We start from the raw sequence: 15201 nt of genomic DNA on the forward strand, positions 1-15201 counted from the left end.
ATTAACGAACATCAATACTTGAATACATGAAACCTCAAGTCTGGGCTGGCACATCATATATAAAATTATATATATATAATTTATTTTTATTTATAGAATCCTACAGATAAATCATTGTCCACACAAACACCACGCTATTAAGGGAAGTAGCCTTAATAGTAAAAAAGTATATTATGATTGGTTCTTGGTTTTTCTTGGTCTATGTAAATGTCATTATTCTCGTCAACAAATTTACTATACTTTTAGTGAAATCAAATAACTGCTGTGGCCAATTCTGTATGAAAATGAGCAATGTGGCAGAAAAACCGAATCTATGAAATACAATCTCAGTAGTGAACCCCTATAGAAAAGTTACGCTTTTTTGGACTTTTAGGCAAAGATGGAAAATTAAATACTGAAATGGAATAAGTTCTTTGAATGGAATCAGAAATAAAACAATTAATTAAAGAATGAGACAGAGTTCTGAGAAAAATTACAGGATTAATAAGAATGCATCATTGGCAGAAACTACATCAAGAAAATCGTATTATTGATATTCAAGAACATGCACAAAGATATTACTAAATAACTTAAGGAACTGAACAACGTAGATACAAATATAAATTAAATTATACTTTAATAAATATTTCCGATATTTCGGCAACGTCACATTGCCATCTTCAAAAGGAACTTACAAAAAAAGGCACATGCACGTAGACAATACAACACAGTAACTGAGAATGAAGAGATGAAGCTATTGTTCTCCTAAAAGTCCTGATGTTGCCCTCTAGCAGGCTAAGTGGGTGTTCTTGGCCGTTGGGCTCAAGGTCTGCTGATGTAAGCTTCCCAAATTTGGGGAGGTCGCATACAACCAAATTTGTTGAGGTTTGGAGAGTTTATTAGGGCTGACTCTGATTCCATAAATAGTCTTTCGAATTTGTACTTGCAATGGTGTATTACTGTAGCTTTCTTCCACTGTATTCTGTGGCATGTATCCAGAGCATGGTCTGCAAGACCAGAAAGGCTGTACTTGTGAAAACAGATGTAGTCCTTGTGTTCAGAAATTCTGATATTCGCTGTCCTGCCTGTTTGGCCAAAGTAAGACAGTTTACAACTGCAAGAGACCTGGTATACACCAAGTAGGTCTAGGGGAAGTGGTTGGTCTTTAGTGGAGCGGATAAGGGATGCCAATTTTCTGTAAGGCCTGTAACAGGAGGTCAGGTCATGTTTTTTTAAGATTATGGTAATTTTTTCCGAGGTGCCTCGGATGTAGGGAATGGTGATGGATTTAGAGTAATCCTTGTTGTGGAGGGGGGGAGGGTTGTAGGTTTTAATAATTTTTGGATTTTTTTTGGGGGGGGGGGTAGCCATTGGCTGAGAAAGTGTTGAGGATATGATTTAGTTCAGTGTTTAGAGCCATATCGTTAGAACAGATTAGTTTAGCCCTGTTGTATAGTGTTTTCACCACTCCATATTGTTGTGGGGGGAGGGGGGAGGGATTGTTGGTGAATGTATCTGCCTGTATGGAGGAAATATTTATTAAAGTATAATTTAATTTATATTTGTATCTATGTTGTTCAATTCCTTAAGTTATTTATTAATGCATAACCAACGTATAAGCCTGTCTACGAGAATGCACAAAGGTAATGTAAGATGACATGATCGCTTAAGCAGAATAAATGGCACAGAGATGCATGAGGAAGATTGAGATATTGACGAATTTCATTTAGTTTTTAAGATTACTTAGAAAATCAACATATATGAGCTGATCAAATATTAGCTTAGATAAATAACAGACCAAATTATTGGATGATATTTTTGAGAGAGTCAATTTATTTTAATGGCTAGTTTTAGATTAAAATATTAATTATGTCTGACTATCTTGTACTTCCATTAAGGTAGATACAAGAAAATGTTGATGCTGATAATGAGATTCATAGATCTATATAGACAGCTATCTTTTGGAAATGTCAAAGGAAAGGTCTTGAGAAATAAACAAATAGTGTTTGCAAACCAGTTAAGCAATATTTGGAGTCAGGAGTGAGGAAATGTCTTCATAAGATTAGAAGGCTATACAGAGTGGATAGCCTTCAAATCAACATACATGAATACAGACATTAAGAAGGAATTACGTTGTGCTTAAGGGTCAAAGCTGTATAACTGAGAGGAGAACTCCACATAGCCTTTAAAGGAATCTGGAAAACTGACCAGGGATTCTGACCTAATGTCCAATCCTTACTTTCTCATGGTGCACCCTGTTAGGTGATACTGAAGGTTTGTTCAGTATCCAGGTAGTATCACCTGGATACTGAATGAACGAGGATATACTGGCAATTTGAGATTTAGCCAACCAAATAGTATTCTTACTGGCTGAAACAAATATATAAAATGATGGTACAACATGACAGAATTTCTTGCCTGTTGGAGTGTCACCTGGTTAAAAAAGGCGCCCGTTGTTTTCACCAGGGAACCAGAGCAAACAGCAAAAAAAGTCTGAATGGCAAAGAAATGGAGTTAGCTGAGGAATTGGATAAGTACTAGATCGACATAATAGGGGTGACTGAAACAAAAAAGACAAAAAACTGGTTAGATCTTTCTGAGCAATAAATACAAAATGTTATATTTGGGCAATGAAAATCAAAGAAAAGGAGTAGCCATAGTATTCAACACTAAATACGAGGCTAATCTTCTTGAATGCCAGGCAGTCTCAAGTAGAGTGATGTGGACAAATATCAGAATGGGGAAAGAAACTGGACAATGAGACTTATTTGTGCCTATGGTTTCACAGAAGGTTCTACTAAGGTAGAATTGGAGGAATTTTTTGAGGCTTTAGAGAAAACAACTGACACTCAATGAAAAAGTTGGTCCTTGTTGGGGATCTAAATAGCAGAGTAGGAAATGATTGTCAGACATACAAAAATGTTTTGTGAAAATTTGGAGAAAAGAGGAAAACTAATAATGGCAAATACCTGTTGGATTTCTGCTCAGGACATGGACTGGTTATTACTAACACCGTGTTCCAACATAAAAATGTGCACAAATTCACATGGAGAGAAGAGGCAAGGAATAAGAAAAGTCTCATTGACTATGTTATTGTTGATAGTGATGTTTTTCTCTCTCTGGTGCAGGACACCAGAGTGTACCGAGAATTTGAAATTGGAAATGATCACCATCTAGTCCTGAGCAGGATAATATTAAAATATTGAAAAGAAGAACATGTAAGAAAGTTTTAAAGCAATTAAAAGTTGACCAGCTCTCAGAGGTCAACTGTAGACTAAAATACACAAACATTATTCAAGAAAAAATAAGAGTTTGAAAACAGGAACCAAACATTGGAGATTCAGTGGCAAGCCTTGAAGAAAACACTGACTGATTCAGCCAGAGAGTCATATGGCAGTTGTCTGCAAGGATAGAAAAATCAGAACTCCATGGTGGACAGAGGAAGTTAAAGAGGCAGTGAAGGAAAAGAAGAAACCATATCAAAAGCTCCTGGCAAATAAGTCAGACTGTGCTCTTAGAGAATACAGATACAAATGTAAGAAAGCTAAACACTGTGTAAAACTAACTAACTAAACAAAAGTCATGGGAAGACTTTCATAAGAATATGGAAAATAAATATCAAGCAGGTGGCAAGATATTCTGGAGGTTGTTGAAGAAGCTCAAAAATGGAGAAAGAGTGCTGTAAAATGTGCCATCAGAGATGATAAAGGTGACATGAAAATAGGAGAAAAAGATATCCTTGAAATATGGAGTAATTACTTGGAAAAATTGTTAAAGGAAACAAGCAGTGATAGCACAGTGGTAAAAAAAACTCAACAGGGATGCAGTCAGGAATACACATCCATACATGAAGTAGAAAAAGCAGTCAAAGGCCTGAAATGTGGAAAGGCAGCAGGAGTAGATGATATTCAACCAGAAATGCTCAAGTATGGAGGTATAAAAGTCTTACAGTGGCTACACTGCATAGTTCAGAAGGCCTGGACAGATGGACGAATTCCAGATGATTGGAGTAGAGCTCTCATAGTACTCATATAAAAAGGGAAATAAAACTGAATGTGAGAATTACAGAGGTATTTCTCTACTGAGTGTTCCTGGTAAGATATATGCAAGTATACTTGAGAAACGGTTAAGAAGGATTGTGGACGAGAAGCTTGGTGAAAAACAAGCTGGATTTAGGTCAAATAGAAGCTGTCAGGATCAGATTTTATGACAAATAGTTGAGAAGTCATGGGAATATAACAAAGATCTGTATTTAAGCTTTGTTGATCTGGAAAAGGCATATGACAAGGTGCCAAGAGAGAAGCTATTCAGTACGTTACAGTTATATGATGTCAATGGGGCCTTATATCAAGCAATACTTAGTCTTTATTTGAGTTGTAAGTCAGCAGTTAGAATTGAAGGAAGTACCAGAAGATGGTTTAATGTAAAATCTAGTGTCAGACAAGGATATACATTATCCTCTCTCTTATTCATTACCTATATGAATCACATTATGAAGGAAAGTGGTATTAAACCTGATATCAAAATTGGAGATGTTAATGTCAGCTCTTTGCTTTATGCAGATGATGTTATACTTCTAAATAAATCCATTACAAGTCTACATGAGATTCCCTGACTAAATTGAATAACTGTTGTAATAGATATGGTATGAAAATCAGCAAAAAGACAAAGAGAATGAAAATAGGCAGAATCATTGAAAATATCAACTGCATTGTGAATGGAGAACCTATAGAACAACTAAAATATTTCAGCTACTTAGGCACCATTTTTAGTGAAGATTGTAAATTAAATATCAAAATAGACAACAGAATCAACAAAACTGGTATGGTAGGAAGTTAGCTGAATAAATTTATATGGAATAAGAGAGAAATTAGTCAAAACACTAAATTAGCTGTATACAAGACAGTGTTCAAACCAATTTTAACTTACGGATCTGGGTCAGAATTAAAACACTTGACCAAAGACTAGAGACTGCAGATAAGAGAGTCCTGAGAAAGATTAGGGGTATGAACGGATGGCATCAATGGCAATATCATATTAAAAATGAGGATATTAGGAAAGAACTTGGTCAGCATCCTGGAATGTGTCAGTAGAGCTAATCTTAAGTGGTATGGTTACTTAAACAGAATGGGAGAGGAAAGATTAGCAAAACAAGTGTTCTCTGCCAGGTTGGCAGAAAAGGAGACCCATAGGTCTCTTTCCTGCCAACTGTCACTTTTTCTCTTAGGAAAAAGTGACTCAGAAGATAGAAATATAAGTACTGATGATACTGGAGTCTTGACAGGTAACAGACTGATTTGGAGGAAAATTGTAGATAGGAAGTTAGTAATGATGTAAATTTTTCATGTAGTACTATCATATCCTGTGCATCCCTTGAGGGCTCAAGGCAGGTATTTGATGATGATGATGAGAAGGAATTACAGAAGAAAATGTGATTATTGAAGAAATATACATAAGGAAGACAGTGAGCACATGCATCAAACCAGATAGGAAAATGAAAGTCTAGTAAGGAAGGAAAGAGAAATTAGAATATAAGAATAAAAATGATTATGAAGTTCTCTTTGGTCGTTAGTAATAGTTTTAATTTTCAAAGTTAGATATCTGATTCCTTATAAGTCCTAAAGGTATAGAAAATCAGTGAAAGTTATTGATTTTTCTTTATGTATAAGTTATTAAAATTATTTCGCAAGTTTCTGCATGATGTTTCTTAGCATGAGATTAAAAATGGTGAGCAACAAATCATGTCTATAAGCCTTAAACAGTTCTCCTGAGGATTGCTTGGAAGATGACCAAACTTAAGTCATTAAAAATTAATAAATAACATTTATAAGTTATTTATGATGAAACAGAGTGTAAAGTTAAAAGCAAGTAATAGGCACTGACAACAAACAATATGAAAGACTATTAGACTGTTCATTATGTTTCATTACATGCAAATATGGCAAGTTTGATTATTTGTTCTCATTAATATTTAATTTTTACTTCTCAGAAAAAATAAAATAAAAAATATAAAATTAAACAGGAATATTTACCATTCTGCATATTCTACATTAGGCAATATATCTGTCCATTCAAGGCCAAAATTGGTAGAAAAATATGCTTTCCGCTGTAAATGCAATAAAAAGATAGGACTTTTTTTAGAAGTATATGAAATTAAATATCCCCAGGGAATAATTCATTTGCATACAATGGAGAAAACTGACAACTTTCATATTGATATCATAACAAATTATAATACAGATTGTTCAAAATAAGGTTTAAAATGATAGTTACATGTATTTAACAGAGTATTAAAAATTATTTAATAATAATAATTTATGCATGGCCTTTGGCTAGGTCCAAGACCCAGTTATCATCAAAATGAAATATAGGTAGTTGTCAACTAGTGCAGATAATGAATCCCGCAAAGTGGTCACATTATTTGAATTTGCATTATTCAAATGAAAATTCAAAATCAAAAGCTTGACAGAAAAAGGCAATAAAAAATTTTGAAATAAATTTTTATATGATTATCAATGAAATATTACAGTAAATGATAAAAAAGAATATACTTACAATTTAAATTTATTGTTCACAAAGTCAGAGAGTAGTTACAGAGAGCAAAACAAACAAAAAAAAAATAATTCTAATCATTCCTGAAGGTAAGCATACATTGATGAAAACATCTGTTTTTCAAAATAGTTTAGCAGTGAATAAACTAGTTTAATCCATGTTAAATGTTTGTTGATCAGTGTATTAACAATCTTTGATTACTTTAAAAAAAAACATCATGATATTTAGAAGCTGTGTATTCATCTGCACTAGCTGCATCACCAGTAATTTTAACATTATGTAGCTGAACTCAATTTTTAAATCAGTCAAACTAACCAACACCTGCATTAAACATTTCTTCTACTTCATTTTTTTTTTTTTCACTCTCTTAAATGCGTTTAGAACTTTTGTCTGAACGGCTGCTATGCTAAGTGGAATGCATTCTTGACTGCAATTCTCAATCTATACAAGATGCTCTATTTCTATCACTGTAACACTTCTATTCTTTGTAGATGTTTGCAAACCACAAAAAACTGATGTAGTTTTATCTTTTATTTCCCTTACATGTTTTAAAATATTCCATACCATCGATTCAGGCATTCCGACATCCCTATTTTAGTATGACCACATTCTGTCATTCAATCACATCAAAATTTTGCTCTAATGTAATAATGAGTCTCTCCTGTTTTGTGTTAAAAGTATTTTAATCTAAAGGAATCTTCCTTTTGTTCATTTTGTTAAGAGTACTTCTTTAAACAAATTATAAAAACTAATCTCACATGCACTAGTCTTGCATTAACTGAATTTTGGTTTGATTAAATGCGACCTGATATTGTACAATTCAAACTAAATCGAATATCGCATTATTTGAACTCACATTAATTACTGTATGAAGGTAGTCGAGATTTACTCTTGTGTGTTATGAATGTTAAAATGTAAAGATTTATAAAGGAGTAAACAACAGTTTGGCAAATTAAACAGCAGGGAATGTTCAAGGAAAAATAAGAATTTATTCAAATTACCCAAACTTTACTCAAACAGTATGTTATAAAGCATTAAATATTCCACCTCCACTTTTTTTTCCTTTCCCCTCATAGAAGTTTTATAAATATTTTGTATATGCAACCTATTATGTCACCTATTAGGTGTTTTGTTCAAATTTGTATAATTTTTAGTCTAAAATATACTTTGATCAGTTTAGAAATAGTAGCAACAGTTATGTCATTTATAGCTTTGAGTGGTCAAATGCATGGAATCATCTGTGACACACAATACAATATCTGTTATATTGGTTCTATTGAGCATTATAAAGATTGTAATATTCATATAACAGATGGTTCCCAGCCACATCAGAATTAAGAGAAATGAGACTGCAGATGCAGCTGCTAAATCAGCTCATACCTTCTCCACATACTGTTTGACAGTTCCATATACAGACTACAGACAGATTATAAGATCAGTGGGAAACATTGACAAACAAATTATATGACATTAAACCTGAAATTAAGCAATGGCATTCTAGTCAACGTACAAAGAGAAGGGAGGAGGTTCTTGCTAGGCTCTGCATAGGCCACAGTCACCTTATGCATTCTTATTTACTGAGAGCTGATGACCCTCCCATATGTGAAAAATGCAATACACATCTCACTATTTATCATATTCTGGTAGAGTGTCAACAATTTACACGAGAGAGGAATAAAAGTTTCACGTATCTAACCAAGCCATATACACTCAGGGAAATGCTAGCAGACTCAGGCCGATTGCATGATGTTTTTAATTTTTTAGAAAGAATTAATTTGTACAAACACATTTGACTGTAAACTTGTTTATATGTAAATACTGGATTGCTTAACTTAACTTTTATACATACATATTATTCATTAGTTTAAATTTTGACCAATTATGTATTACTGTAGGCCTTGATCTTGTATATTTGTGTCACCCTGTTGTAATTTTGTTAATATGTAAATACCACAATGCTAAACTTAATTTTCATGCATATATGCTGTATAATAATTCCTTTCTGACTCTTTATGCATTAGTATAATAACATTTGTTGTAATCTTACTATATGCAGATACTGCTTTCCTTGACTTGTTTTGTATATGCATATGTTAACCTGTACTGTTATCTATTTATGTACTACTGAAACCTCTGCAGTAATTTTGTTTATATGTAGATACTGCATTGTTTAACTTAAATTTTGCATATGCATTTTATTTACTAGTTTATTTTTTGACTAATCATGTATTGCTGTAGGACAGACACCTTGTCTATTTGTGTACCTTCTAGTAATTCTGTTTATATGTATTGCTAAATTCTGTTTATAATGCATTGTTAAATTTAATTTTCATCCATGCATATTGTATAATAATCCCTTTTTGCCTATTTTTCTACTGCTGTAAAAGCATATTATAATTTTACATATATGTAGATACTGCATTCCTTGGCTTGATGTTGAATATTTTGTGTATGAACTTATATTGCTAACTATTTTTGTACTACCGTAATAACCTCTGACCTTGTATGTTGCTGTGCCCTCTGCAACAGTTCTGTTTATCTGTAGATGCTGCTTTGTGGAACTAGATTTCTGTACAAACATATTGTTTACAATTTTCTGTCACTGCTTCTGTATAGTTGTAACCTTTAGTATGGCACAGTATGACCTGTGTTGTCTTTGTGCCAAATAAACTATAAACCAAACTTTGCATGTCAACTTTCTTGGTTTCCTGGAATCGTTCATTACATATTGAAATGAACAGCTATTATGAAGGTAAACTGTTATGTACATATTTTTTGTTAATTTTGATATTATGTGGCAATTTTGAAGTAGCGATACTTTCCCCTACAGTTAATCATTCGAAACATGTATAGGTGCATGTATCAAAATGAAATTTTATTTCCAAAATTTTCATAATAGAATTAAAATTGTATTTTGTCTTTGATGGCTCACCCCTCCCCTTCCAAACTATCACACAGATGAAGCTCAATTTTGAACAGTATGAAATAAAAAGTGTTCCTTTCATGATCATCAAAACAGTTCTCTTCAGGACTACAAATATTGATAGAGAAATGCTGGATTGTACTGATTCCAGTTCCTCTTGAAGAGAAATTTTTAAGTTGTTTTAATAACAACAGAATAATAATTGCTCCTTAGAAGTGACTAATAGTACAATTTTGAAGGAATAAAATAAAAACAGAGAGAACCATCACAACGTTCATGCCTTCTAGGTGCACAACACTTGTTTTAACGTGTTTAGTGGATAACAAACAGTTCAAATAAATTTAATTTTCACTAATAGATTTCATGTTATCTTTTCATGTATAATATTGTTTACGGTGTTCTTTTACCCCCTAAAAATAAGTCTCGATTATTACAACTGCTGATTTTTGTCAAAAATCTGAGATCTTTAATAATCCTTTCTTTTTACTAGACAGTAATCACTAGGCTAAAAGCTATGTCTTAAGATTTCCACAATATTAGTTGGATATAACTATTCTCCCTAAATATTCTTAAATATGGTGCTCTTTCTACCTCACCATCCTATCCCAGTTTTGTAACAATTAATATTCCATCTACAGAGCCTGTAGTAAGAAAGAATATGAATAACTTTATATGTAAATTAAAAAAAAAATTTTTTTTCACATATATCCGTGATGAATTTTTGTGTGATTAATTTTCCCGCCGATTAAATTTCCAGCGATGAATTGTCGCCGATCAATTTTCCCACGAAGAATTGTCACCGGTGAACTGTCCAGATAAGTCAACTTATAATCTATAACACCCTATCAGAAGTTTATAGACTTTTTCATATCAACCCTCTTTTGCTTGTCTACCAGTGTCTGCATTCTGAGAGTATCAGCAAGTTTCATTCCAAAAAATAATTTCTCTAGGTTCCTGATGGCAATCCATTCAAGTACAGGCCATCCCTCTGATACAAGTCTTTTCTATTATCAATCTATCCCATAATCTACATTTCATAATTACAATATTGTCTTTGTAATACTTCTCTGCAGCTTTTTCACACTTTCTTTATCCCCTCAGAACTCAAGAGACCCAATCTTCACACAGCAGTTCAAGTGCAACTGTATCAAAGCCTAGTCAAGAGGCAAAATTACTTCCTTATTCTTACATGTCAATGTTCATTTCAACATTGCAATTATCCTCTGAGTTGCGTTTACCATTTTTGCTACTCTTGCACTTCTATTCATCATAATTCAATTCATCATCTTACAATTTCTATCCATCATAATTCCAAGATCTCCAGCCTTGTGAGTTACTCCAAACATAATCTCACCAATATTATATTGATAGGATTATGCCTGGAGTAACTTTGGATGTCACATCATGCCAAAATGCATAACTTTATACTTTTAACAATGAATTGACAGTCAATATCATTTGCCGTATTTCCAGCCTATTCAAATCACCCTGTAAGTGCTGTATTTCAGTAACATTTCTGATTGCCCTGCTTATCTTTTCATCATTAACAAACAACTGAAGATCTCCTGTCAGGCCCTTTCCAATAGCATTGATATATATAGATTACAACAATGGTTCAAGGATCGATCACTGTGACATACCACTGGTCATATGTCTGACAGACCCCTCCCCCGCATACATATCACTTTCTGATACCTGTCCGTCAGCCACCCACTTATCCAAGTCAATAGTTTACATTCAAATCTCATATTCTCCAGTTTATGCAATAGTCCCTCATCTGGTATCTTATCAAATGCCTTAGCAAAGTCCAACAGCATCATAGTGAATCCATTCACTTCATCTAACTCAGCCATAACCCTATAAAATATGAACAAACTGCTCAGACATGACCCCCCCCCCCCCCAGTAAACACATGTTGTTCCTTGCAGAGTATAGCTTCATTGTCCACCATATTTCTGTATGCAAGTTCTTACTAACCTCTGAAATCTTCACAATCACTATAGAGATACTGAGAGGTCTATACTTAGAAAGATCAGTCTTTGCACCACCCTTGGGACAAAGGGATTACCAGACAAACATTCCTCTTGGATCTTTCCTTTCAAGGGCCTATCCAGTCCAAATGAACATTCCTTTATTGTCCATCGGTTCACATTGTCAAACTGTTATCCAAGTGTTCCAGTCTTGACTGGAACATTCATACAGTTGGGTACTTCCCAGGTTAGTATGGCACGATCATAGTCACCAACTGGTGGCAAAGCATTCGCATCCTTAACTGAGACACCTTCTGATGCTATGATCAAATATAATACTCTTTTTTCTTTAAGTTGCTTCTTTCACATGCTGCTTGAGAAAGTTATCTAGCAACAACTCCATAAATTCTCATTCATTCTTACCATGAAATTCCTTTGCTACCCAATCAATATTCAGATAATTGAGCCACCAATAATAATTACCCATTTAGTACCCATCAAGATAATTTGACAAGGTAATTTTTCATCAGCAGCAATTAACCACAAGGTCAACACCCCATATATTTCATCCTGTTAGCCTTCACTTCACACCTGATAGCCTCTAATTCAGTGAAACATGGGGCATTATTACCATTCATGAGTTTCTATTCTAACTGGTGTTTCTATCCCATCTATCCCAATAGGTGGGATAGATGGGATAGACCTTTAAGGGATAGACCTTTAACAGGCCTTTAAGGCCCACAACCTTCTAAGCATGCTTGGATTTCGTAACCGAAATACGAGGATAGAATGGTCACTCCTATGCCTCAAGGTATTCTTGGCTGTATCCCTGTGTGTTCACGGGGCCGGTTTGCAGCTTGCAGGATGAAAAACACCAGATAAACTGGCGGAAAAAACCCTACTGCCTGCGGCCAAGACCAGCTAACTTGGCTATGGCTGAGGAAGATCCTTCCGCTCCTCACATCTCCGACAGGAATCGAACCTAGGGCACTCCTTCCCCAGGCATATGGTTGCGAAGCGCAAAGCCACTAGGCTAACTGCGCGGACGAAGTTGATAAATTAAGGGGATAAAAATCCCTTATTGTTTTTCAGCCAGTATGCGAAACTCTAAGACCGAAAACTACGATCTAAGCATTTCATGCCGACGAACTATCGGCAAATCCAAGCGTAAGTGACCACTTGGTAGTACCACACCAAGGCAACTCTATGCAAAGGTGGGGCAAGCTCCCTCACTAATCTTGATATTTTCTCATAATGCAAAAGCACACAGCTCCTAGGAGATGTAATTCTGCTTTACATTATGGGGAGAGGTCACTACCCAGACCGGTTTCAACCTTTTTTGAGGTCTCATCAGTGAGTAGCTAGACCTAGATGATATCAAAGTTTTAAGTGAAAAGAACTTACGTACCTTCGCTATACGAATGCCAGAAAGGTGTGCCCCTATATTTATATTATAACATATTATAACTAAGATGAAAAGCCAAACGGCTATTTTTTTCTGGCGAAGTTGATAAATTAAGGGGATAAAAATCCCTTATTGTTTTTCATCCAGTATTCGAAACTCTAAGATCGAAAACTATGATCTAAGCGTTTCATGCCGACGAACTATCGGCGAATCCAAGCGTAAGTGACCACTTGGTAGTACCACACCAAGGCAACTTGAAGCAAAGGTGGAGCAAGCTCCCTCACTATTCTTGATATTTTCACATAATGTAAAAGCACACAGCTCCTAGGAGAAGTAATACTGCTTTACATTATGGGGAGAGGTCACTACCCAGGCTGGTTTCAACCTTTTTTGAGGTCTCATCAGTGAGTAGCTAGACCTAGATGATATCAAAGTCTTAAGTTTTAAAGTTGTAAGTTCTTTTCACTTAAAACTTTGATATCATCTAGGTCTAGCTACTCACTGATGAGACCTCAAAAAAGGTTGAAACCAGTCTGGGTAGTGACCTCTCCCCATAATGTAAAGTAGTATTACATCTCCTGAGAGCTGTGTGCTTTTACATTATGAGAAAATATCAAGAATAGTGAGGGAACTTGCTCCACCTTTGCATCGAGTTGCCTTGGTGTGGTACTACCAAGTGGTCACTTACGCTTGGATTCGCCGATAGTTCGTCGGCATGAAACGCCTAGATCATAGTTTTCGATCTTAGAGTTTCGAATACTGGATGAAAAACAATAAGGGATTTTTATCCCCTTAATTTATCAACTTCGCCAGAAAATAATAGCCGTTTGGCTTTTCATCTTAGTTATAATATGTTATAATATAAATATAGGGGCACACCTTTCTGGCATTCGTATAGCGAAGGTACGTAAGTTCTTTTCACTTAAAACTTTGATATCATCTAGGTCTAGCTACTCACTGATGAGACCTCAAAAAAGGTAGAAACCGGTCTGGGTAGTGACCTCTCCCCATAATGTAAAGCAGTATTACATCTCCTAGGAGCTGTGTGCTTTTACATTATGAGAAAATATCAAGAATAGTGATGGAGCTTGCTCCATCTTTGCATCGAGTTGCCTTGGTGTGGTACTACCAAGTGGTCACTTACGCTTGGATTCACCGATAGTTCGTCGGCATGAAATGCTTAGATCGTAGTTTTAGATCTTAGAGTTTCGCATACTGGCTGAAAAACAATAAGGGATTTTTATCCCCTTAAAAATTTCCCTTTTTCAAATCTCTTTCCATACATGGTACTAACATACTGCAGGTTAACCAACCAATATGCCCCCCCCCCCCCCAAAAAAATAAAAGAAAATAATAATACTACCTTACCACTGAAGATGACCTGTTAGTCTCAGACTAAAATATTAGGCAAATAAAGTTATGAGTTTTAATTAATATATTCTTGTATTTATGTACATAACTTTCATCATAATGGCAAAGGCATCTTTAAAGCACTGTCTACTGATCATTGTGGGAAAATACACATTTCTAACTCCTACAAGTCTCCTTACCACAATCCAGAACCAGTACTGAAGGTTCCAATTTACTATATTTCATATATCTCCAAACCAATTTCAAAAATCCTCAAAAAGTCCCCCCCCCCTAGTGTCTACATTTATTCGTATCAATTAAACTTTCTCCATCACAGGTAAATTATCTTTTTCCCTTTCTCAGCATAAACCAAGTTCCTTGTGGCTACTGCCTCTTCTACTTTGGATAAGCTAGATGCTCTGGGGAAATAAAGATTACAAGAAGCACAACAATCATATATCACTAATAATAAATGAGCAATCTTGTCTAGCACAGATTGAGATTAAAACCAACCAAAAAATCTTCTGGCTGAGAACATGCCTACCCAACTGATGTTGCTTCAAATTCAAACATTTATTTAAAGAGAGCACTGATGCCCTACTACATCATCCTAATTTAAATCAGAATGACTGTTTTGCCTTCCTAAAAATCTAAGAAAAGTCTCATTCTCATCATCCATCAATTGTTTGTTTGAGTGTGTTCTATATATCAATTTACTAGATCTTATTTTGCCTACAATCATATTATTCATTATACCATTACATGACTCATATTTACATTCTATCTTGTTCATACTAGCCTACCACTGAAGATGACCTGTTATTGTCATGCTCAAGTATATTGATTTGACAAATAAAGCTAATTTGTTTTAATAAATATATTCTTGTGTCCATGTGTATACAACCTTCCTTCTAGATATTTTTTTTATGTGATCCCAACAAATCCTGGAGTATGTTCTAATGGTAATGCAATATTTATGTTCTTTGTAGAAGACTCTTGTTGTTGTTGTTGTTCTGGGCTGG

The 15201-nt window shown here is 34.7% G+C and overlaps 1 protein-coding gene across 2 annotated transcripts in view; it reads right to left on the minus strand.

Moving 5' to 3' along the window:
* LOC150109287 (sortilin-like) overlaps positions 1-15201 on the minus strand; it is a 508125-nt gene that overhangs the window by 347401 nt on the left and 145523 nt on the right. For both annotated transcript variants that reach the window (XR_016549652.1, XM_090406996.1), the window contains exon 6: positions 6012-6085. Coding sequence is in view for 1 of the 2 variants with exons in the window: in XM_090406996.1 (XP_090263122.1) it covers positions 6012-6085 (74 nt within the window). In the remaining variant the exon portion in view is untranslated. The remainder of the gene's footprint in view (positions 1-6011; positions 6086-15201) is intronic.

The sequence above is a fragment of the Typopeltis vanoorti genome, chromosome 2 (genome assembly GCF_054136105.1).
Source record: "Typopeltis vanoorti isolate ZY-2024b chromosome 2, IOZ_Tvanoo_1.0, whole genome shotgun sequence".
NCBI lineage: Eukaryota > Metazoa > Arthropoda > Arachnida > Uropygi > Thelyphonidae > Typopeltis > Typopeltis vanoorti.